This window comes from Prionailurus bengalensis, chromosome B4 (assembly GCF_016509475.1).
Source record: "Prionailurus bengalensis isolate Pbe53 chromosome B4, Fcat_Pben_1.1_paternal_pri, whole genome shotgun sequence".
Taxonomy (NCBI): Eukaryota; Metazoa; Chordata; class Mammalia; order Carnivora; family Felidae; genus Prionailurus; species Prionailurus bengalensis.
Genome location: NC_057358.1, coordinates 126,212,867 through 126,237,425, shown reverse-complemented (window position 1 = coordinate 126,237,425; position 24,559 = coordinate 126,212,867). Strand labels below are relative to the sequence as shown.

The window sequence follows — 24,559 nt, the reverse complement described above, 5'->3', positions numbered from 1 at the left end:
ATATGAAAGTGAGACATCTAAACAGGCCACAGGCCTTGGATCCACAGGTGCTCTTTGACCTTTGTCCTCTTCCCAAATGGGGCTCTCAGCAGCAGCATCTCTAACTCATGTCCCCTAAGTCAGGCTGCTCCATATGATTAGAAGGCTTCTTTTTAGGTAAAAAGAGGTAGTACAAAGTAAAATGTATATACTTTAAAACTACTAACAGTGTATTTTGGTCTTGCAAAGATCAAGAGTTACTCAACCAGAATGACAGGTGTATTGAATTTTTAATAAGGTGCATTGTTCATCTAACTATTTGTAGATTATGTGATTTAAAAATAATAATAAAGGCTGCCATACCTTGGGTCTTTATGGGCTAAGCATTATGCATGTATACCATCATACTTAATCCTCATAACAACCTTGAAGTAGGTGGTATTAAGAAAATTAAGGTTCAGTGACATTAGGTGACTTGTCCAACGTCACCCAGCTGGTAAGAGGCAGGTGGGCATTCAGACTTAGTCCATAACCAGTAAGCTCTCTCCCAGTGTGGGCTGAGCTCCCCGCTCCTACATTCCACGCGGGCTCTAGCACCCGGTGCCAATACTGTATCACTGATCACAGTCTGCCTTGCATTCGAACTTCTGCTAACGTCCTACGTACATATTACAATTTTTGCTAAATTCATTCACATATCTCTTTGCCAGCCTTTGTTATACATAACAGGCCCTTCTGTTTAGGTCCTAAATATCTTAAGAATGAAGTCCATGTTACTCTATTTCTTTTGACTCTCACTTCACCTGTATGAAGTTTTTCCTATAGGATGGTCTCAATAAATGTTACATTATTGACACACATGACATCAAAGAATGCACAGCTTATAAGCAGACACATCCACTATCTATAGAATTTCCTAATTTTTTTTCTACCACATAAAGCATGAAATAGTACAACACATCAAAGGTGATCTTCCAAATACAGAAAGCAATTTTCAACCAATGTCTGTGTTGTACCTTCTAGATAGAAAAAGCTACAATAAAAAGCTGTGAGTGAAACAGACATGAAGACTGGCTTCTGCCCTGCAGCTGCCATCTAGAAAGCGAGGCAGATGCTACTCCCCAAACTCATGAGTGCAAGGACCCTGGCCTTTCTGCCCACCTTGTACCCAGAGGCTGGCACTGTGACTGTCCCTGTAGATATTGCCCAATAATATGTGTCATTGAATGCCTTGCTTTTTTTTTTTTTTGAAAAATAACATTAAGTTCCTACTGTATTCCAGGTCTTCTGCAAGGCATTTTCACATACGTGGTTTAAATTAAAGGGATCTCAGAACAATAGGATGTGGTATGTATTAATATCTCTGTTTATAGACATGAAAACTGAGGCTTGAACCAGAGGTGCTAACCCAAGGCAGACTGTGATCACACTGCTGTACGGGCACTGGGTCCTGGGACACAGGAGGAGAGCTCCGTTCACACTTGGCTAATCTCCCTGCTCCCAACTGCCTCTTTCTTGATCCACAAAAATCATCTGATCTTTTAGTAAGAACCAAACTTGCTCTAAGTTCCCAACAGGATGTACTGACGGCTGTGAGTGTCGGCTCCTGGGCTGAGAAGCATCACTACATCTGACTCATCTGGGATCACGGGCAGGAAGGAGGATACCAATCAGGACTTGTGGATTTTCACTTTCCAAGGAGTTTACCCCGCACTCCTTAAAGGCAGATCTTCATGACTCCCCACTTTAGACTGGATTTCATAGAAGGTTTGGTTCCGTTTGCAGCAGCAAAGAACAACTACGAAGTATCTGCATCAGGGACCCAGCACGCCCCAGGCTCAGAGCAATATTGGTCTGGCAGGAGAATCTGGGCAAGATGGTAGTCCAAAGCCAGGTAATCCTTGAAGTTTACAGAGTGCACTGACATGGGAAAACGATCTGAACTTCACAGTCCACCTCATGAGACAGAAATTCACCCCCCTTTACACATCAGGAAACTGGAGTCCAGACCAGGACAGTGGTTTGGCTGAGGTCACACACAGTCAGAGGGATCAAAGTCAGAATTCAAACCCAGATCTTCAATCTCAAGGCCCATGCTTATTCTACTTGCTAATTCATACTGGGCACAGACAAGTCACTCTAGCTTAGGCTACCCATCCACCCATTCATTCATTTTGCAAATAATTATCAAGTGCCTTCATGTAAAGTTGTAACAGAAGATGACAAACACATTTTAACAGGGAGCCAATATATCACAGCAAGATATCTCTGGTGGACCAAGGTCTCTGGACATGAGAATACCTTGTTCATGTATTCTTGTTTTATTCTTTATTTTCCCTACCTTAAAAATATAAGTTCTAACAACCATGTCTGTCTTTTCCATGCTTAGTCCCCCAGAGCCTGGCACAGTGTCAGGCTCACAGCTGGTGGTGATGGGTTGTGACGAAGTAAAGTAGGATGAGAGAACAGGATGAAGGAAAGCACCCTCATCCCAGGAAGGCCTCTGAGAAGCAGCAGCATTTGAGCACAGACTGAGTACAGTGAGGGAGGCTCACAGGGAGGGGACCACAGAGGCCAAGGCCCTGAGGGGAGATCATGGGTGACCCACGATCATGGGACAAGGGACGGCAAGAAGGCCCAGTGGTTGACAGAGTGACCAAGGGAGAGACAGTACCAGATGAAAAAGAGGACAGAAGCAGGCTGGGAAGAGTGTGGAGTTCACAGTTACGACAACTGGATTTCAAATCCCAGCCTTGCCACTTCCTAGCTATGTAACATCGGAATGATTCCTGAGCTTTCCAAAAAGCCCTACCTTCCAAGTTTCCAAAGATTAACTGAAATACTACAGGTGAAGCACTTCGCATGGTTGGCTTTGTGGGCCATGGGAAGGTGAGGAAAGCATGGTCTCCGTCCACCAGGAGCTCACGCCGAGTAATGAGGACAGACAGTTCAGCATTTATGTCGGGCATTTCCCCCACATCAGTCCCCCTGCTTCATATGCCTCCTCTCTACTCCCCACGGCAACCCTAAAGCAGAGACTTGACAAATTCCAATCCCTGAGGAGGAACAGAGACTCAGAGAAGCTGGGTAAAGCCAGCCAGTGAGGTGGTGGCCGAGCTGGGTCAGGTCTGTCTGCCTCTGAGGCTGGCTTGTTCTCACTGGGACATACTGCCTCGAGGAGCCAGCAGTAACCAGGGGGGCAGGTCTCTTATTCTAATAAGGCGCAACGGAATCACAGAGAAGGGAGCTTCCATCTTGGCCTTCACATAGGAGGTGGCATTTCAGCTGGTCCTTAAAGGATTAGGCACCTACCAGACCAAAGAGGGCAGGAGGGCCACGTCATGGTCAAAAGCCCAAAGTGGGTTCTGGGACAGGGGACGAGTCCACTGACTGGTGACTGGAGGAGGAGGGGCAGGGGGCAGGTGGGAGAGTCTGTGAGGAGCAGATTGCCAAGGCCTTGCCCACCAGGCCAAGAAGCCAGCAGGCAGCTGGGAGCCAGCCGTCATTTTGAAGCAGTGGGGGAGTGAACACGACGAGCTTTGTTTCTGAGGAACTAGATGGGAACAGGGAGTTCTTGACTTATGCAATACCTGAAGAAAATGCCGCCTGACTTAGAAAGTGTCACCAGGTTTTAATAGAAGGCGTTATTCATATTCTTTGTATCAACAGTCTTTCAGGGCACTGTGCTGGGGCCTATTTTAGGAACTCACAGCTTTAGAAATGCTACATCAAAAAGTTGACACGTCACACTCACTAGCAGCTGCCAAGGGAGGACCAGGCCCCAGGTCCTGGAGGTACCAGCACGCCCCCTAGTCCCCCCTCCCCTCCCCTCCCTTCCCCTCCCCCCAGGGCCCTGGCCATTACCAGTGGAACCATGCCAACAAGGCCCGCTCCTGTCTCCCCAGGCACCAGGGTGTGATTTCCTCTTCATCATTCTCTGTCTCTCAGCCCCGTTTTCCCTCTGTCCTGGGCTCCCCACAGTGGTGACACACAGGAACACGTGGAAAGTCTGGGCCCAGGAAGTGGGCAGCTGTGTGGCCTCTCCAGGGGGTGGGGGGGTGGGCCTCAGGTCAGTGGGTTGCCATGGCAACACCACAGGCCCTGCCCCAGGGGCCACTGGGTTCCAGGAAGGGACCCCTGCCCTGCCTCCAGGGGGCCATCCCACCCTGCCCCTTCATTCATTCCTTCCCTCGTTCACCAAATACTGGTTTAGCACCAACCATTTGCCAGGCTCTGAGGTTCTAGTGACAGACATCGCAGACAAGGTCCCTGCTCTCAGGGAGCTTGTATTCTGTGGTGGAGATGGGACAAAAACAAATAAGGTGCCTCCAGGGCACAATGAGTGTCAGGAGGAAAATGAAGCTACTGAATGGGAGATGGGGGTGCTGTCTTAGGCAGCGGGACACTGAGGGCCTGCTGGAGGAGGTGATGTTGGAGCAAGGGCAGAGGTCTGAGAAGGAAGGGGCTTGAAAACCAGTATGTGGGAGAGCGTGAGGATGAGTGAGAGCAGCAGGAAATGGAGGCAGAGGTAGGAAGGGCCAAAAGCGTGTAGGTACTTGCCAGAGATAGTAAGAACTGCACACTTACCCCAAATGTGCTAAGAAGCAAGTGGCCTGAACCGCACTGGCTCAGAAAGCGTAGCCTACTAGGGGATGCACATTCATTCATCCCACTCACTACCGCTTTCTCAACTATTTGTGGAGTACCATGCACCAGGCACTGTGCTACACAACAGGGGCATAGCAGGAAACTAGACAGCGTCTGTCACAGGGAAGGTTAGAGTTTAGTGTGAGAGTCAGCTGTTAAATAATAGACATGTAATTCCCAAGAGAGCCAAGGGACGGGGGGAGAGGGAGACAGAGAAAGAGAGAGAGAGAGGGAGAGTCTGGTCTAATCCGTGAGTCAAGGAAGCTTCTCAGAGGAAGTAGGATTAAACTGACAGCTGAAGATTAAGAAGGCATCATGTTACTCCCCCAGGTAAACAGGGAGGGAGGAGTATTCCTGGCAGAAGGAACATCACGTGCAAAGGCCCTGAAGCTGGCTGAAGAATTATGCGTTCAAAAAATTGACAAGCAGGGGCGCCTGGGTGGCTCCGTTGGTTAAGCTTCAACTCTTGATTTCAGCTCAGGTCATGATGTCACGGTCCCTGAGTTTGAGCCCTGCGTCAGCCCCTGTGCTGCTGGCTGGTACGGAGCATGCTTGGGATTCTGTCTCCCTTTCTCTCTGTCCCTCCCCCTCTTGCTCTCTCTCTCTCCCGCTCTCTCAAATAAAAATAAACTTTAGAGGGGCGCCTGGGTGGCTTGGTCAGTTAAGCGTCCGACTTTGGCTCAGGTCATGATCTCACACTCCGTGAGTTCGAGCCCCGCGTTGGGCTCTGTGCTGACAGCTCAGAGCCTGGAGCCTGCTTTGGATTCTGTGTCTCCCTCTCCCTCTGACCCTCCCCCGTTCATGCCCTGTCTCTCCCTGTCTCAAAAATAAATAAACGTTAAAAAAAAATAAAAATAAACTTTAGAAAAATGAAACATTAAAAACAAGAGAGAGAGAAAGAAAAGAAATTGACAAGCAACCTGAGCCTGAATGCCCACGCTCATTCAGGGATTAAGCCAAAGTGTATTTGTTGAGACTATCCTGTTTGACTAGCACCCCGCAAGGTGCTACTTCGAGTGTGCACGGAAAAGCCCCGCCCCCTGTCCTTAGGACTGAGTTAAGGAGCCTGGACTTTATTCAATAGGTGGCTGGGAACCTCTTTACTGAAAGTTTTTGTGTGGAGTGTGACATAAGCAAAACCGTTCCATGGGCAGCTCCATCTGGCATTGCTAAACACAATCTCAGAGGGGAGAGAAAGGGAAGTGGGAAACCACATCACATATCATCCAAACTTCTGAGACTGAGAAGCCGCATCATTAATAATTTTGCCAGGACCACAAGCATACATCAGGACTGTCCCAGGCAAACCCGGACTTCACAGCACCCCTGGGTGGAGGCCACTGCAAGAGTGTAATTAAGTCTGAGAAGCTTAGGACAGAGGCGGTGAGATGACAAAAGATAGGAACTCTGCCTTCTTTCTACCTAACTGTACTCACAACTCTAGCCAATCCATGTACCCAGTGTCCCCAGGTCCCCACATCTCTTCCTCATCTGCTGGGGCCTCAGTCACAGCAAGAGGAGGTGAGTCAGAGGTGACGGTAATGACACTTCCTACCGTCTTCATCCACATCACATCAGAGCCCAGTCTTTGAGCATCAGCACTATACTCCAGCAATAGTTATTTACATGGATTATCTCATTTAATTACAGCAATACAGATGGGGAAGGTATGCTTTACACAGATGTGTGGCCAGGACAAAGATGAGTGTGAATGGCTTTGTGCACAGTTAACCCCCCACCCCGGGCCTAAGGATGTGCCTTCTGGGTTGTCTTTGTCCCTGTAGCTGATTGGTGCCCACTGCATACAGAGGCCAGGATGTTCAGATGCTACGGACACAGAAACATCAGCCTACTTATTGTCTGCTCAACGCCGTATGGCCCGGGCCTGTCTCTTTGCAAAGATCGGGACAGGATTCGCTTTCTCTTTCAATTGAACACTTGACCCTCAGGGACGAGATTCCAACCCATAACCCCACTGACTCCTCACGGTACTTGCTAAAAACCACCCTCACCAGTTTGCCTTTTTACTTTTCTTCTTTTCCTTAAAAATCCGAGTATTTTCATCTCTTTCCCAATTCTAATATATTCCTTTAAAAAATAATCCTCCCCAAACTCCCACCGTATGTATGCCTCAGTTTCCACATCACTCCGATACGAAATCCTGCTTCAGAAGATTCAGCCTCAGGTGGTGATGGTGATGTACGAAGAAGTCTCAGAGGCTAACGTGCTACCGTGACACAAGGCGATCTTACTTCTCCTACATTCAGCACCGCTCTTCCTTAACACCCTACAGCCTCAGTGCTCTCTCATCTGCCCAAACTACTCACTCTTTTTGTTTCTAGCTGCCTCTCCAGACCCCTGAGGTGCGCCTGCTGCCTGTGCCAGCTCCTGCTTCGTACCCTGGGGAATCTCTCCCGCAGGTCTGGAAACCAGCAAGTGTCGGTGCCTGAACCAACGAGCTCATCACCACAGTGAGGAAGCCCCTTCCTGTGGGCCAGGGGAACCCAATACAGAGAAAAGGATGAGAAGGCCTGACTGCTAAGCCTCGCTGTCTCACTAGTTTAAGAACCTGACCAAGTACTTTCACCTTTTGAGCCCCAGTTTCTCTATCTGTTAGGGTTACAATAACCACCACTGTCTAAGTTCCCATTTGTACCACTGTGCTAAACTGTTCACTTACCTCTTCATATACAGGAATCATTATCCCATTTTATAGATGGGGGAAGTAAGGCCCAGAGAGAAAGGCCTGGATGAGAAAAGATAAGCACTCTGCTTACCGTTTGGCTAACTAGATTCACTCTCCCAGCCGGGCCATGTGGCCACTGTCCCTGTGTGTCTTCCTCATCAGCTGGGGTCTCAACCACGGTGTAATGCAGGTGAGTCCACCTGTCGTCTCCTGGAATGTGGCCGCCAGCGCGAGCACCACCACCTTCATGAACATCGTAGCAGCTGAGCCGGGATCTGAACCTGACTCTAACCTAACCATGAACTTATTCTTTCCTAAGTTAGTCATTCAGAAATCATTTATTGGGCAACTACTATCAGACACTATTCTGGGCTCTGAAGATACAACAGCAAACAAAAAACATGAAGTCACGATTCACACGCAAACAACAAAAATAGAATTTAAAAGCGCCCCCAGGTGAAAGAATATACTTAAAGTATGACAATTCGACTAAAAACAAGTCAGCGGTTACACCTAACTATTAACTTATATTATAATACTCATAGTTATATATGCCTTGAAGTCTCACCGTGAGTACTGAGCTGCGTCTAACATAATACCAAATACACAACAGGTACTAGGTAACGTTACTGCCTTTTCTCACTTTTAGGAAAACCCAAAACATAAAACTCTGAAGCGGTCAAAGAGATTCACGAAAGGGTCATTATTTGCAATATACGAAAATTAATGAGGACACCCCGAAGGTATACCAGTGCCGTTAGCTCAACAGATCATCAACTCACAGTCCCGGAGCCTAGAAAAAGTGAAAGTTAAGGTGTTCGGTGCCACCTCCTGTCGAAGATAGGTTCCATGTAAAAGCAGATCTCTGCTCTAAAAACATCCCTGGGAATGCCAGAATTCATGCGTGTAACTGCATAAGCAGGCTGTAAAAATTTCACCTCCCCTCAATGTTTATGGGGGACCATACCGACTACTACCTAATGTCGGCAGGCCTTCACTTTGTTTCTATTTCTATCATTACAATTTTATTAAAACGTGTAAAAGTCTGTTAAAAAAAGGTTATTGGGGCCAAGGCTGCTCCCTGTGCACAGCATCTGATGGTATTTGATCCCTGACATCACTGCCTTTTCTAGTTTCTTTGTGTATTTTGCCTCTTCTGCATTTCTTTTCACACCCTCTGTTGGGGATGTAGGTTTCCCCCAAAACCTCAGGAGCCAGGCACTCCTGACCGCAGGCCCCAAACAGACTTCAAACTAGCCCGAACTTTTGAGATGAATCACCAAAACATCCTTCTCTTAGGCAAAATGCTTTTTTCTTTCCTGTGTTCATCTATTGTAGAAGTTGTATTTTTAAGTGTTGAAAGGAAAGACATACTCATCCACAATCCCACCCCTCTCACATGTGAGCTATCTGTCCTTTATCTGTGTTGCTGCCTGGTCTCATGTCCACATGTGCATATGTATGAACTATATCCCCAGTGAATGAACACACCCTTCCTCATTTTTCCCTTAACATTCTATCATGCAGAGTTGTCTCATTTTGCTACAGCCCTCATACCTATCATTGATAGATGCCCAGTGTTCCCCTGAGCTAATATTCCTATTTTTATAGCGTCTTGATGAACAATTTGGTACATATTTTTTCTCTCTTTCAAATCATTTCTGGCGAGTCACTAGGAGAAGGAAAAGCAAGCATGTGGGCTTAGTAACCAGCTACATGAGAATGGCCTGAATTCCAGCCTTAGCACTTACTAGTTGAATGGCTTTAGGCAAAGTCTCTAAACCTCCATGTCCCCTTGTGTCAAATGTGGAGAATGATAATCTGCCCACCCCATCTTAATGGTGCGAGATGTGGAAAGCATTTAGCATAGCGCCCAGCACAGGGTGAGTTCCAGAACCATTGTGATTCCCAAGTACCTGTCTGTGTCAGAGGCACTTCGTGTGTCTTAATGACAGTGTAGGTGTTAAGCACACAGACAGTGGAGCTCAACTGCCAGGTTCAAGTCTGATTTCCTTGCTGTATGACCTTGGGTGAGTGACTCAACCTCTTTGAGCCTCAGGATTGTTTTTTTTTTAACCTGCAAAGTGGGGGTGCGAATAACAGCACCTCACTCAGTTTGCATGAGGTTTAAGTGAACAAGGCACAGAGAGTGTTTGCATGATAAGCACTATGCAAATCTTAGCTATTATAATTTTTACATCATGCCCACCCCCAAAGCCTGACACTCTAGTCTCTTCTGTTATCATTCCTTCGGTTTGACTCTTAGATGTTTTGGTACAGTGAAAAGCCTTGGAAGCCAGATGGACACTAATTCTGCTGCTCCCCTTACAAGTGACCAAACTCTGCAACCTCAGACAAATTACTTAACCTCATGATCCTCAATTTCCTTCACACACACACACATATATATATATATATATATATATACACACACACATATATATACATACATATGTACATACATATATATTAAAACAAACAAACAAAAAACTACCCCCTGAAGTTACTATGAGGATTAGGACAAATAATATAAGCTCCTTAAGAGTTGACTGTACCTTATTCACCCCACTGTTCCCTGCAATTAGAGCCTGGCACAGAACTGCAGATCTATGAGGAGAGGGCAGAAAGGAAGGAATTAATAACACCAGCACCATGCCTGGCACCTAGTAGGGGCTCAGAAGAGGGTCACCTCATCTGTAGTTAATCAAGGACTTGTTTGCATGGAGCCATGAGCCAAGTTTCCTAGAAAGCAAGCAAAAAGAGGCAGCGTTCTTCACACTATAATATCTTAAGTAAACATTTATTGAGCACTGACTTGTGCAAGGCATCCTAGTGAATGCTTTGCACTGTGCTAAGAGCAGATAATGACAACACCGGAAAATCGTGAGAAATGAAGAAGTGTCAAACACATAAAATGAGGATGGAAAATATGTGCACTTTAGACACATGCGGTAGGTGAGTGCACGATGAAGCAAAGTTAAGACCGTCAGCTCTATGCAGGGGGGGGGGGGGGGCGTGAGGGAGAACCACCAGCCCCTTCATTACAGCCCTATGTTTTTAACTAGTTTGGAGACAGACTGGTTTAAAGACATAACTGACCTCAGTGAGGATACTCTCTCACGATAGGAGCCAATGCATGTGACTGAGCCCCCGGAGGGGCAGTTTCGCTAAGAATGAACTGGGAAAGATCCCACCTAGCTCACAGGTTTACGGGATCATGTACTGAAAAAAACTGAACACAGTGCAGTGTGCATAAAGTTTTGTTTTCTCCCCCCGTATGGGCCTTGTATCGGGGGAGAAGGCGAATCTTGGAAGCTACTAGGGCATCTTAAGAAGCGTGTGGCGCTCAAAGCACCTCTTGTTTATTGAGCTTTTGTGCCATGCCAAGGCCCTGTGCCTAACCTTTTACATGCGTTACTTCGTTTAATCCTCACAATGCCGGGGTGCCTGGGTGGCTCAGTCAGCTGAGGGTCCAACTTTGGCTGAGGTCATGATCTCACGGTCTGTGAGTTCAAGCCCCGCGTCGGGCTCTGTGCTGACAGCTCAGAGCCTGGAGCTTATTTCGGATTCTGTGTCTCCCTCTCTCTCTGCCCCTCCCCTGCTCATGCTCCATCTCTCTCTCTCTCTCTCTCTCTCTCTGTCAAAAATAAACAAACATTAAAAAAAAATTTAATCCTCACAATGCCATGGTCCCACTTTGCTGGCAAGCAAACTGAGACTCGGAGAGGTCACCTCCCTTGTTGAGTCTGTACATCCAGCTTATGGCAAAGGGAATTCTCACCAAGCCTTTGGGATTCCAGAGCCATTAATGATTGTATCAGTGATTGTAAATTGTAACATGCTATGCAAATGCAAGGTGCTGTTATTTTAACACCACGGTTTTTATGCTGAACCTATTATGAGAAAGTCATGTCTGTAAGTAAATAGACACTAAGCACCGATGATGTGCCTAAGATGTCAAATGTGCCAAAGTAACTGGCAGGCGGGGGACACCTACCCAGTGGTGGTGCCAGGATGAATTTAGAAGCTTGGAAAATGATTTGAGATGAAAGGCACACGTTGCACCCAGGTGCTCCCACAGGAAGGAGCACCCGTGGGCGTCCTCAGTCAGCAGCCTGCTGCCAAAGTCACATTGAAGTCCCCAGAGCATCCAGACACCCACTGCCACCCCGTGACAGTGTGCTCCAAAGAACTGCAGTGTGAACTGCTGTCCCCCCACCCCCACCCCCCCGGCCAGGATCAGGGATGACTGGACCTCCTGAACTTCTTTATGTAGAAGAGGAGTTGAGTTAGCATGGACATCTCTAAGGTTTTCCTTCTAACTCCAGGTGTTGGGAGGCGAGGAGGCAGCCTGGCTTCAAAATCAGAATAATCTGTGTTCAAAACCTGGCTTGACACTAGCTGTTTGGCCTGGACATGTTAACTAGGCTGAGTCTCAGTTTCCTCACCCGTAAATTGGGGATAACAATATCAAATGGTCGATATAAGAATTAAATGAAGGGGCGCCTGGGTGGTTCAATCGGTTAAGTGACCGACTTCGGCTCAGGTCATGATCTCACAGCTCGTGGGTTCGAGCCCCGCGTTGGACTCTGTGCTGACAGCTCAGAGCCTGGAGCCTGCTTCGGATTCTGTGTCTCTCTATCTCTCTGCCCCTAACCCACTTGCATTCTGTCTCTGTCTCTCTCAAAAATAAATAAACATTTAGAAAAAAAAAAAAAGAATTAAATGAAGTAACAAGCCTGAGCATTTAGCACTGTGCCTGGAAAACATTATAAATTTTTGTCAATCTGCTACTCAGTTTCAAAAAGGGGGTCCCTTGGGGCGCCTGGGTGGCTCAGTGGGTTAAGTGTCTGACTACAGCTCAGGTCGTGATCTCACAGCTCGTGAGTTCAAGCCCCATGTCGGGCTCTGCTCTGTGCTGACAGCTCAGAGCCCGGAGTCTGCTTCCGATTCTGTGTCTTCCTCTCTCCCTGCCCCTCTCCCACTCGTTCTCACTCTCTCTCAAAAATAAATAAACATTAAAGAAAAAATTGCTACAAAAGGGAGTCCCTTTAGTAAAAAAAAAAAAAAAAAAAGTAACTAACAATTTTGAAAATAACTCATTAAGTGAGCCTGACATCAATCACCAAAATGATTTCAACGTAGTTTCTTCCTTTCCACCCATCTTCCCTCCATCTCTTCCTGCCTCCCTCTCCCCCGCCCCCACCCCGGTGCTTCCTTCATTCTTTCCTTCTCAAAAGTGATCTATATATCAATATACAGTCACCAGGTACTATCTACAACCGTACAGCTTTGCTGGAGCTTTTTATTTGTTTGTGTTTTAGTCTCTCAATACCACGAAAACCTTTGAACAAAACACAGACCCATAGGGAATCCCGTTTTTTTAGGCTCCTCATCTCTGGGATCCCTCTGCATCCCTCCAGAACCTCCCCCACCCCCACCCCCGCATGCACTTTCCCAGCTCTGCTCTGGATGAGGCTCCCTGGTGCCCGGTGCCTTCCTGCCAAGTAGGTCTCCCCGCTCCCAACACACCTCTTCAGCTGTGAACCCTGAGGTAGCTCAGGCAGAGAATGCCCCGAAGCCCAGGCACCCAGAAGAAACTCCAAAGAAGCAGAGAAATAATTCATTCTTCTAATCACAGCAAAGTTTTCAAACTTTAAAACAGGGCCTTGATTAGAAGAAAAGCTGCGTTTTTGTTTTGTTTTTTTTCTAAAAGCCTGGCATTTCTGAAAAGGTCCCCTACCCCAAGCACAGCAACCTAAAGACCCTGCCCACTGAGTTGAAAATAAAAGTTCATAGAGACCAAAGGCCCTCGCATAACAACCGCTCAACACTTTAGAAATCTTTCCAATGCTTGGAAGTTTCAACGTTTTAACTGAGGGTCTCCAGCCCTCTGGAATCTTCCTTCCGTGTAAACTCCCAGGCTAACGTTATTTTATTTTCTATGACGTCAAAGTTTTTATAGAGAATCTACATCACTTTTGTAAAAGGAGTCATCCAGTAGAAGAAATTAAGCTCCTAGAAACAGAGATAATATAGCCTTTTTAGTAGCTATATAAAGATGACACAGAACTAGTTAGTCTTCTTTTGGGTGGAACAAAAAACTATTGTAGAGGCATCCTAATCCCCCTCCCACTCCAGATTTATTATCAGCAGTGGAACTGAACCCCACAAAGAAAATTTGGCAAAATGTTTAAAGTAATCAATACGACCTCATAAATAAGTTTGAGTGTATGCCAATGGGCCCAATTCTGGAACTCTATAAAATCATAATCACTTCAGTAAGAACCTGGGCCTACCCGTGAGCATTTAGAATCAGTACTCAATTTAGAAATACATTATGCCCCATGTGAACATCCTACATATAGACTAATCATTCTGAAGAAGATGATGTGGGACTCAAAAAACCACTCATGCTCATGTTTTTTAAATGATAAATTCATTAACTGTAACATTCAAAGAAACACCTCTGTCTTCTAAAGTCTAGTATTAGCTTGAAATGAGCTCACAGCAATCACAAGATTCAAAACAAACATGTTGCCATAATTTCCTTCACGAAATGCAGCTATGCCCCAAAATTTAGCTGCTGCTAGTGTAATTAGCAATCGCTAATCACTCTTCAGATTATTCAAATGGCAGTTCAAAATCTAGTTCAAGAGTAAGTTCGCTTGTGTTGACTGAGTGCACTTTCTCCAACAAGATGGATTCAGGGGATCAATGCTTATGAAGTGGTAATTCTCCATTCCGATTAAATAAAAATCTGCCATACTCATCAATCTCATTTAGGCTGCGTCTAAACAACACTGACCTTTAGCACAATTGGATAGTCAGAAAACACACAGGACACAAAGTGCTAACTAACCTTCACTGGGCTACAGCCTTTTCAAAGGCTTTCTTATTATCCCTTTAAATTAAAACAAGACAATCACGACAATCCAAATTCATCATGTCCAAGCTCACCTGTTTACTAATAATTATTGATTGCTCAGAAGCAGATTAAGCATAATTTTATGTTTTATGGGGGATTAACCAACCACAAAAGTGGAAACTACATACATATTTTGAAGTAATTCTGCTCTGAGGATGAGATCTAACACAACAAAACCCAGATAATCTACTGGTACAGGTCAATCCAGTCTAGTCGCCTATATCTGGACCATATTTAGCTGAAAACATGATGGCTCAATTTCATTTCATTCTTTTCTGCTTTTTATAATACCCCTCTCTCTTTCTCTCAAAGAAAGTGGCTTAAAATTTCAAAAATTTTAACTTAAAAATCACAACGTAGGTAAAGATCACATTATAAAGACAGGAAGAGAACAAATGAACGTTTTTTTTCTCTCCTTGCATTAAAAAATAGGCAAGGAAGGCAAAAGAACTAAAGTCTTTCTGTGTGTCTCACTCAACCGAGTTTCAGAGAGTGGTTCATCTGAAACAGAATTTTCCGCTTCCTGAAAATCAAGTGCAAAATGGTTGTCTTTAAAACAGCAATGCCTAGAAGCAGAAGGGGGCGGGGGCGGGGGGGGGCAGGAACGGAGAACATAGGCCTTCATATTCCAGAACCAAAGGGTGTCAGGACCTGTGGAGGGGCCTCAGTCAAGGGTACAGAACATATGTCTTCTCTGAGTGCTCCTTCCAGGATTCAAGTTCCAGCTACCAGGTTTTGTCTCTACAAAGACACATTTTCTACTCCCTTTAACAAACTGGACAACACAAAGATAAAAGCATCATACGGGCACATGAGATGCCTTCTTCATGGGAAATGTCAGGGAATGAGAATGAACTTAATTCTTCGGTCTAAACTTTAGAAAAAAAGAAAAAAGATTTACCTTGACATTAGCACTGAGGCTGTCTACACAGTACAGACATCTAAGCATGCCGAAACGGTTTACATTTGTTTCAGGATTCTTATCCCCCTTTCCCAACTAGACACACAGAACTAGGCATAGGAAGACTAGGTAATTATTTTTAATAATAAAATGTGCCGTTACTGAGCATGCATTCTTCATGTGCATGATCTCATTCTATTCTCCTAACCCTGGAGAGTACTGCGTAGACGCTTTCACAAAGAAGAAAACTGAGAGCCTGGGGAAGTTGGGTCATTTGCCCTGGGTCACACAGCTAGCAAGCAGCTGAGCTGGGACTTAAACTTTGGTCTATATTGATGGCAAACCTCATGTTCTTTTCATTAAGTCAGACCACATTCACCTCCAGTCACATGTTAACACATGTCTGTGGATGACTTCTACCTGCAATATACTGTTTGTTCAGTCACCTAAAGGCTATGTATATTCACCCATGACCTAATGGCTTCTATCTTATTAGTTTAATCTTGCAGAGGTATGTCTGTGTGCAATGAAGCAAGCTTTGACATTCTTAGGGACAAAGCAAATGTCCCAAATGAATCCCAAAGAAAACTAAAATACATTTCACACCTGTAGTAAAGATGTGAATGCTTTATCTCCTGATTTTTGCCAACAGTTAAAAATTTTGTCTCCACAGTTTAACGGACTATCCTGCCACTCTCATTTGTGGAGAAAATAGCAAGTCCTTTGCTTTCACTAAAATCATATATGCTTGCGACACCTGGGTCACTCAGTCAGTTAGGCGTCCATCCCCTGCCCTGATTTCTGCCCAGGTCATGAGCTCATGGTTCATGGGACTGAGCCCCTCACTGGGCTCTGCGCTGACAGCAGGGAGCCTGACTGGGATTCTCTCTCCCTCTCTCTCTTTCTTTCCCCCTCCTCTCAAAAGATATAAACTTTAAAAATAAAATAAAATGATACAGGCTTTATTGGACACCCTTTCCAACACAACACTCTCCTTCACTAAAGATGAAGGAGAAAGAGAAGAAGGATAAAGAGAAGAAAAAGTAGAATAAGGAGTAGGAGAAGGGGGGAGGAGGGGGAGGAGGGGGAGGATGGGGAGGAGGGGGAGGACGGAGAGGAGGGGGAGGAGGGGGAGGAGGGGGAGGAGGAGGAGGGGGGAGGAGGGGGAGGAGGGGGAGGATGGGGAGGAGGGGGAGGAGGGGGAGGAGGGGGAGGAGGGGGATGAGGGGGAGGAGGAGGAGGGGGGAGGAGGGGGAGGAGAAAGAGGAGTAGGAGGAGAATTCATCAGTATAGCCTTGCAACTAAGAGTGTGGACACTCGTAGATGAGGCCGCCTGCTCCCTTCATGGGTACCCTTCCACTGCATATAATGGGGTAGATCATAACAGTACCCATGTTTTAAAATACAACTAATAATGCATTTAAAGCACTTAGCTCATACCTGGCATGTGAAAGGCACTTAATAAACTTTTAAAAACATAAATAAAAAGCTAGATTTAGCACTGGGATTCTGCACCAGGGAAGTCAGGTGCTCACAGTGAAGATCGATAACGCTCTCCGTGCAGCCCAGCTTCTAAAGCTCAGAAACTCACTGAACACTTTAGCTTCTAGCTTTAATTTTTGTCTTTAGCCTATTGGTTTCCCCACTTAAAATGTGAATAATAACCGTTCCTTCTTTATAGGGTTGTTGTGAGCATTACGTAGACAATGCACTTAAATAAAAATGCTTAGTGGCAAAGTGGAGACATGTATTGACTATATGTTACCTATGGCCATCTTCACATTTCATACAAGAGCCCTCTCAGATGCTTAGATCAGTTCCATAAGAAAACTGGGGCTCAGCAATAGTAAGCTTCCAGATCAAGGGCATCCAGCTTTATGGGGCACCCAGAAGGCAGCAACCTTCCTACCACCATGCTCTACCTTCTTCCCCCCAATAATGCTTTCTTCTTCATTGTGCTTATCACTCACTGAAATTAACTATTTTTTGTGTGTTTACTTGTTTGTCTATAATTTATACTCCATAGGAGCACTGCTGGCGCTTTTGTTAAACCCAGCATCCAGCAGAGTGTCTGGCACAAAGGAGGCATGTAGTTTTCTTGAATGAAGGAAACAAGCTAAAATGTGTCCCAAATCATCATTCAACCACTATGATACACTGCCTCCCATCACTGCCATCAGTTAAAACCCTCTCCAAATGCAGAATCACATGACTCCTTCAGAGAGGTTTTCTCTGGGGTCCAAGACTGAAACTTTCCATGACTCTCCACTTCCGTCCATACGTTTCCCTTCTCACCAAGTGAGATTCAAATCCATCTCAAGGCCAGAGGCGTAACCAAGCCCTGCCAGGCTAGTAGTCAATCAGGGTCCACAAGAAGTGGGCTGCATGGGGCGAGGGAACAGGCTTTCCCAGTCTGGTGTCATACAAGCTGTAGCCCCACACAAGTTCCAGACCCTCTTTCATCCCACAAAGGGACAACAGAGAATTACGCTAAGACTTAAATGGCTAGTGCGTGAAAAAGTGCTGGGCTGACTCATGGTAGGTATTGACAAGGGAGCCCATCCTTTCCTTCCCGCTCCAAGAGGAATCTATTTCTGTGTCCCTTAGCACCCTGACCACTCTCAACCTGCCCATGCCTTCCCTTGTCAAACACATTGCAAAGTCCTTGAAGGCAGAGACTGTGTGTCCTTATCCATTCTGCCACCCAGCAGGTGCTCAGTGAATGAGACTGCATAAAAATCCCCCGATAAATTCACACAAACTATTTTCTTTTACTTTTACCTGACACTTCCAAATCACCTGTGTCTGAGTTCATTCTCTCTCCCCTCACCTTCATAAAATTCCAAAGATATCTCAAATAGAGTAGAAGGGGCAAAAACATCAGACATTTCCTGCAACCTTTCCATTCTGCGGAGCTCTGGAGGGGCAGCCTGAAGAGTGTCCCAAATGACCTGCAGAACACCTAGGGTGGACTCTCAGGGGCCTGTGCAAGTGGAGACCTGTCTGGCAGTCCATGTTGTGATGTCACCATTCTGTGCCTTCTCGGTCTTTTTCACGCAGACACCAAGGCTAACAAACACACCAACCTGAATTAGAATCACCACCTCACACTGCTAGAAATGGAAGAGAAACCCTGTGTTTGATGCGGGTCACATTTACACCTCTCTCATGGAGTGCTTGTGAGGACCAGTGTCCGTAAAACTACTTTACAAAGTACCTGGCTTTGTACTCCGATTCCACAGACGCAGTACAGGCGTGTAATTGTATGGAAAAAGTTTAGGTGGACCATAGCAATCTTTACATCCAATTCATTCAACTATAGATGAGGCAACGGAGTATCAGAGAAGGGCTCCTCTGCTCAAATTATCACCAGGAGGGGTGGCTAGGCGTGAGAAGACCCTCACTTCTTTCTAAAAGCTTGAGCAAGGGAGGTCAGAGTCTGGTTTCCTTTGATGGCAACATTTCTCTAAGCTGGCCAGCGTGCATACCTCTCCCAGGTATGTGAAGGTCTGTGATGCTGGTCTCATCATCTAGAGGCATTTCAGTGCTTCCTAAACGGACGCTGGGTACAGCCCCCCCCCCAATTCAGTGTCTTAAGGAATGCACCTTAGGTGTAATTAAGAAAGGAAATTACAGGCCTTTAAAAAGTGGTTATCCATTTTCCAAGGTTCTTCTTGACTCCCAAAATCCTAATAGATGATTCATCAAAATATTTTAGGTTATTATTAGTGTGGGGAGAGATGCACTAATTGTACAGTGGGTCACAGTTCAGATAGTGGTAACCAGCTCACATGTGCTTCCTGGATTCTATCGTAAAGAGGTTTACGAGTAATTATCAGAAAATCCCAGACTGTAAGCTGCCTAAGCCTTCATTTTACAGACAATGAAAATTAATCTAAGAGAGGCTATAAGATTCACCTAAAGTAACATTAAAAGCGGCTGAGTCAGAATTGTAACTCGGAGCTTTTTCCCACTGTACAAAGGGGGTTTAAAATGGATAGGAACTCCCTGCTCCTCTGTCCTCAGATTTCTGAGCAGGCAACTCCTTCTCTTCTCTTTCCGGCCTAATCCTATCCCCTCAACCTTTTAAGATTCGATTTGAGAAGGGAGGATGAGAAATGCATCCCGGGTGACCCATGTGTGGTGAGGAAGAAAAGCCAGGACCTTTCACGTTGGTGAGAGTGTGGCTCATGGGGGGAGGTGGGCGCCCTGCCCAGCTGGCGCCTAACCCTCGGGATGGGGAGTCAGGCTGCAGGACAACCAGGTGAGGAGGAGTGGGAAGAAGGGCACACAGGTGAGCCGAGAAAAGGTGTAGCTGCTGGAGAGAAATTAGAGACCTCAGTGCCTCTGGGGAGCAGGTCAGTCTAGCGCTCACAGAGGGGCAGGGAGGCCCGAGCAAACTCTCTCCAACTCGCACCAGGTCCTTTGTTGTCGGTCTGTGCCTCTGGCTCCCGCTCATGCCCTCCGGTCCCCCGCCCCCCCATGAAGTCACCCCAACTGCACTCATAATATTTTGCTTTGCGCCGGGTCTGTTTTCCACCACCAACTTCCAGCGGTCACCATGGCGACGCGCCGGGGAGGGGGGGCGGGCGCGGCTAAGGAAATCCTCCGGCCTAGCCGCCCGGCGGCCCCTACCAACTTTTCCAGGTCTCTGGGTCCTGGAGGCCGGGTGGGAAAGCGCGCTGTCACGGCCGCCTGGCGGAGTCGCTTGCGGAGCTCCCCGGACCCGGCCTGAGTGCCTCGTCCGCGCGGGCGAGGGCTGCAGCCACCGGCCTGGGGACCCCAAGACCACGCAGCTCTCACTTGACCCTACTTCCAAACTCACGGACGCCGGCGCTCTGGCAGGTGGCGAGGCTGGGGACGCGCATGCCCCCTCGCCGGCCACACACACACACACACACACACACGAACATACACACGCCCGGGGAGGGAGAGACCGTCTGATTTGGGTCCAAGAGCAAAGGGCGGACCTCCGGCCCTTTGCTCCCTCGAGCCCGCAGACGTGGTTCCCGGGCGGGAGTAGGTAGCTCCTAACCGAGCGCCGCAGCTGGGAGCGGGAGGAGGAGGCCCAGGTTCTGTTCCGACCAGGGCGCTCTCTGCCCCAGGGGCCCCAAGCCAGGGCGACTGAACGTCCCCACCTGGGGGCCAAGGAGCCAGATCGGGGCCTTGTGCTGAGCCGGGGCCCGTAGACGAGCGTGCCTTCCCGCCGTTGTGGCCCGTGGTGCTCAAATCCGACTCCAGGGGTACTTCGGCCGCCCCAACTCTGGATACTGGATTTCGGGGCAGAAAGTGGTAGAGACGGAAGTTTCTAATTCGGGCTGGGCGGTGCCCCTCTCTAAGGCGCCATCCCGTTTAACAAGAAACAACCCTTCTGTTGCGTAGCCGACCGACCCCGCCCCGGGCCACCTGGCACAAGTTCTCGGTGGCCTAAAATTCTACCTACTTTTCTCCCTCGTTCTCGAATTCCCGGGTACCTTGAGGAACCGAGCAACGCTCGCTTGGGCAGGGCAGCCGGGTCCGGACCCACTGGGCCGGGCACGCGTGGCGGCCGCGCTTGGCTCACGAGTGGAGGGTGGGCCCCGCGCTGGGTGCTCGCTGGTGCGCGGCGTGCGGCGGCGGCGGCGGCGCCGTCCGGGAGGGGCGTGCGCCCGCCCCAACCGCAAGCAGCGCACGGGCCGGACGGCGCGTCGACGGCCTCACGCGCGCGCCTGCGGCCTTCGCCGTCCGCCCGAGCCCCGCTGCGCCGCCAGTCTCCCGGGAGAGGGGCTCCGCTTTGTCGCGCTCCGCCGCGAGCGCGCGGAAGGCCCAGGAGGCGCGCGCCGGCGCGCCGGCCTCCCCCGACGGGGCCATTGTCTTAGCCCCGCACTTGAGGAGTATTTGGGGAAAACTGGAGGAATATATTACCGACTCGGTGCGCGGAACAAAGGGGCGCGTTTCCGCAGGTCACGCTGAAGTGGCCCCGAGGCAGACCACTAGAGCCCCAGCCCCTGCAAAACTGTTCTCCCGGGCCGAAGGCACTTTGCGGGGATTTTCCTTTTAAGAGCAGGGGACGGAGGCCTGGCTCCCCGGCCTCACTGATCTGGACGCTCCCGACTTCGCCCCAGCACTTGCTGCGAATCGGTTGTTGGAGCCCTTTCAGAATGAAATATTAAGTAATAACACCCGTGGTTCCAGTCGCACGCAATCTGCTGGAAAGGGAGCAGAATCGAACTGCTCCCGGGAGCGCTAGGCTCCGCTAGCGGGGAGAAAGGACCTTTACATAACAAGGGAAACGCTGAAGAAAAGCTAATTGGATTAAGTTCTCTGGAAGGGAGGTGAGGGGAGGCTCCTGGACCGGACCGCGCGACGCTGCATTTCCCTCGTCGTCGGTTTTGCAACTCCGAGTGAAATGTCACCTGGTGCGCCGCGTGTCATTTCCTTCACGCTGCCAGCTCCCAGAACTTTTTATTTTGATTTCAGGACGGCGATCTGGGGAGGCCTCCGATTTTCGAAAACAGGGAGGGGAGCGGATGTGGAAAAGATTGCTGTTTCAGAACCAGTTTGGGGTGTCTGCAGTTGGAGTAAAAGTGACCAGGTGCCTCCGCGACCACCAGCTACATCGAAGACAGAAAACAGAACGTTTCCACAACCCCACAGCTCTACCCCAGAACGCACAAGAAGTTCCAGTCGTGTGGACAGGGCAGTTAAAACCCCCCAACTGGGTCTTGGCGGGTGTGGGGTGCCGGGAGACCCCAAGTCCCTACGTGAGCCCCTTGTGAATAGTTGACCACAAACAATGCAGACATAGGTTTAATTTTGTTCAAAGATGTTCGCCTCTCAATTTGGGGTGGCCGGGAGGTGAGTAGTGGCGCAAACCCTTGACATAAAAATAGAGAGGGAGGGGCTCTTTTCCTTCTGTGGTGCCTTCTTTACCGACAGCAGAGAGTACGCAGCAGGGCCCGCCACTACCCGCAGCCGGGCTCGTGCGGCAGGAGACGCCTCTCCTTGCCTAGGTTATCTTCTGTGGGAGGGAAGACCGCGGGGCTCAGCCTTTCCCCACTCCCAGGGGGCCTACACCCACTCAGCGAGAGAGGGACTTGGCTCTTGGGATCAAAGATAAGCCCTGGAAAAACCGAAGATCCCCCTGACCCGAGGGGGTGGGTATCCTGGCCAGCAGGGCCTCTGGCAGAAGCCTGGAGGGGCTGGAAATCGCTGCGTGGACCGAAGAAAGACCATCTGGGTCGAGGCCCGGATGACCCCTACCCCCACCCAACATGCATTTCCAGCCTGCTTCGGAGGGAGGTGGGGAAACATTCTGGTCGTGTTTATTTGCTCCAAGGAAGGGACGCGTGTGTGTTAAGGGATGCAGAGGCTGGAAGGCACTTGTTGCTCCGCGCTGCAAAGCCCAGCCACAGATGCTCCGAGGCACGGTCCCCAGCATCTCGTTAAGCTGCCGCCTCGGCCCAGGCTGCGCTCACCGCCCTGCCTCTGCCTCTCCCCAGGCTTACCTCCCCCCAGAATCCCCAAGGCCGCATACGGCTGGTGTGGACTGGTTGGGGACTGCAGTTGGGAATTCGGGGGGGGGGGGCTTCCAGAGAACTTCTTCCACCTGGAAGGGGCGTAGGGAGCATTGCTTAGATCTACAAGTTTGGCGGCTCGTCCAAGGTGCTAGAAGTGGAAGGTGGAGAAAGTTCTACTGGAGAACGGAGACGCTGGGCTTTTTCGTTGTAAGAGACTCCTTGGTTTCCCTCCTCAGTTGTCACGGATTGCCGCGACCCCAAAACCTGACGCCCACAGCCCCCAAAGTACCTAGCGGTTTGCAGACCCGGACGCCAGGCCTCGCCGGCCGCACTGCGTCCTGCCCCCCTTGCAGCAGAGTTACAGCCGCGCAGCGGAGCGCGTGGTCGGATGCCCCTTCCGGGCAAGGAGGCTACACCCCGCCTCGGACGGCCCGGGGCTCCCACCTCCCGACCCCGCGCGGATTCCCTAGGACCACCGTGTTCGCCGCCGCCACTCCCTCCAGCTGCGCGTCTCCACCAGTCGGAGCCTCCGTCCCCACCTCCCAGGCGCTGTGCGAAGCCTTCGCCCCCCCCCCCCCCCCCCCCCCCCCCCCGCCTCTGGGGAGTTCCGCTCGGCTTCCTGGCCCTAGCCACCAGCCTCAGAGCGCACCGCTATTCCGGGGCCCCCAAACCCGGGGGAGGAGCCGGGCCCGGGAGGGGGCGGTCGGCCCGCAAAGTTTCTGCGAGCGGCACCTCCAGCTCGCCGCGAGCCAGAGAATCTTTACGTAACTTTGTGTTCAGGGCAAGCAAAAGCGCGCTCCTCAGCGCGCGCGCGCACACACACTCACACGTTTACACAATCACACGCTTACACACACACACGCACTTCCACGTATCCACTTACATCGCACATCGCGACGGATTGAAAACTTGTGCACGCTCTCCGTTATTTCCTAGGGTTCCACTGTCAAGTCGAGCCTTCTGAAGTTTTTGCAACTCTTTCTGAAGTTCCCCTTCTCCCTTTTCTTCCCCCCCCATGTCTCCCCCCAACCCCCACCAGTAGGACTGACCTGTGGAATCCATGTCGGGTTCCTCCAGTAACCCACAATGCATGCTCTTCCCATGGACAGCACGGGCGCCCCCCAAAAGTCCTGAGGTTTGGGGATCCCCTGTGCTAGAGATGCCCAGGGAGGAAGGGAGTGAGGAGAGAAAGAGACGTAGAGAGAGAGTGCAAGGGCGAAAGGATAGAGGAGGAAAGGAAAAGGAAGAGAAAGAAGAAAGAAAAGAGAAGAAAGAGGAGAGAGAGAGAGAGAGAGAGAGAAGGGAGAGAGCGCAGAGAAGGGGGAGAGAGAAAGAGCGAGCGAGTGAGGACACACTCAGTAATCCAGCCGGGCAAAGCCAAACCCGTCAAAATGTTTGCGGATGTTTCATGGGAAAAAGCATCATTTTATAGGAGCCCCGATGGGAGCAATGTCATTGATAGGCCAGCCGGCCTGATGAATGGCCGCTCGTCAGATGGGGCCGTGGCGAGGCGCACTGTGAAGCCCATTGTGGGCCTGTTTTGAATAAGAAAAGCCGCCTCCGAAAAGGGGGGCTCAGAGCGACGCAATCCCAGCCCTCCGACTTCCCCCTTCTATTATAGCATTAGCAACGTTTTTCTTATTTAAAGTTCCAGAGGCCTTCTCCAGCCTTCGCCCGGCACTCATTATAGGCGAAATCAAAATTGGCTTAGATGTGGCCCCCTCCTCCCTCCCCACCCCTCCCCCATCGGGCCGGGCGGAGCGGTGGGGGGGGGGGGGGCGGCAGGGGACTTCGGGGAGCCTGGGGAGTCGCCTAAGCGGCCACGAGTGGGCCCCACTCCTCTTCCTCTCCTCTTGTGCCCCCCCCTCCCGGTTCGGTCCCGGGTCAGATTTTGAGTGGGGGCTCTGGGAATGCGGGAG

The 24,559-nt window shown here is 49.3% G+C and overlaps 1 protein-coding gene across 2 annotated transcripts in view; it reads right to left on the bottom strand.

Moving 5' to 3' along the window:
- The window catches only part of RFX4 (regulatory factor X4), a 164,622-nt gene extending 140,485 nt beyond the window's left edge, over positions 1–24,137 (bottom strand). For both annotated transcript variants that reach the window (XM_043562415.1, XM_043562416.1), the window contains exon 1: positions 23,690–24,137. In XM_043562415.1, coding sequence (XP_043418350.1) covers positions 23,690–23,732 — 43 coding nt within the window. In that variant the 5' untranslated portion in view covers positions 23,733–24,137. The remainder of the gene's footprint in view (positions 1–23,689) is intronic.
- Between the last annotated feature and the right edge of the window lie 422 nt (positions 24,138–24,559).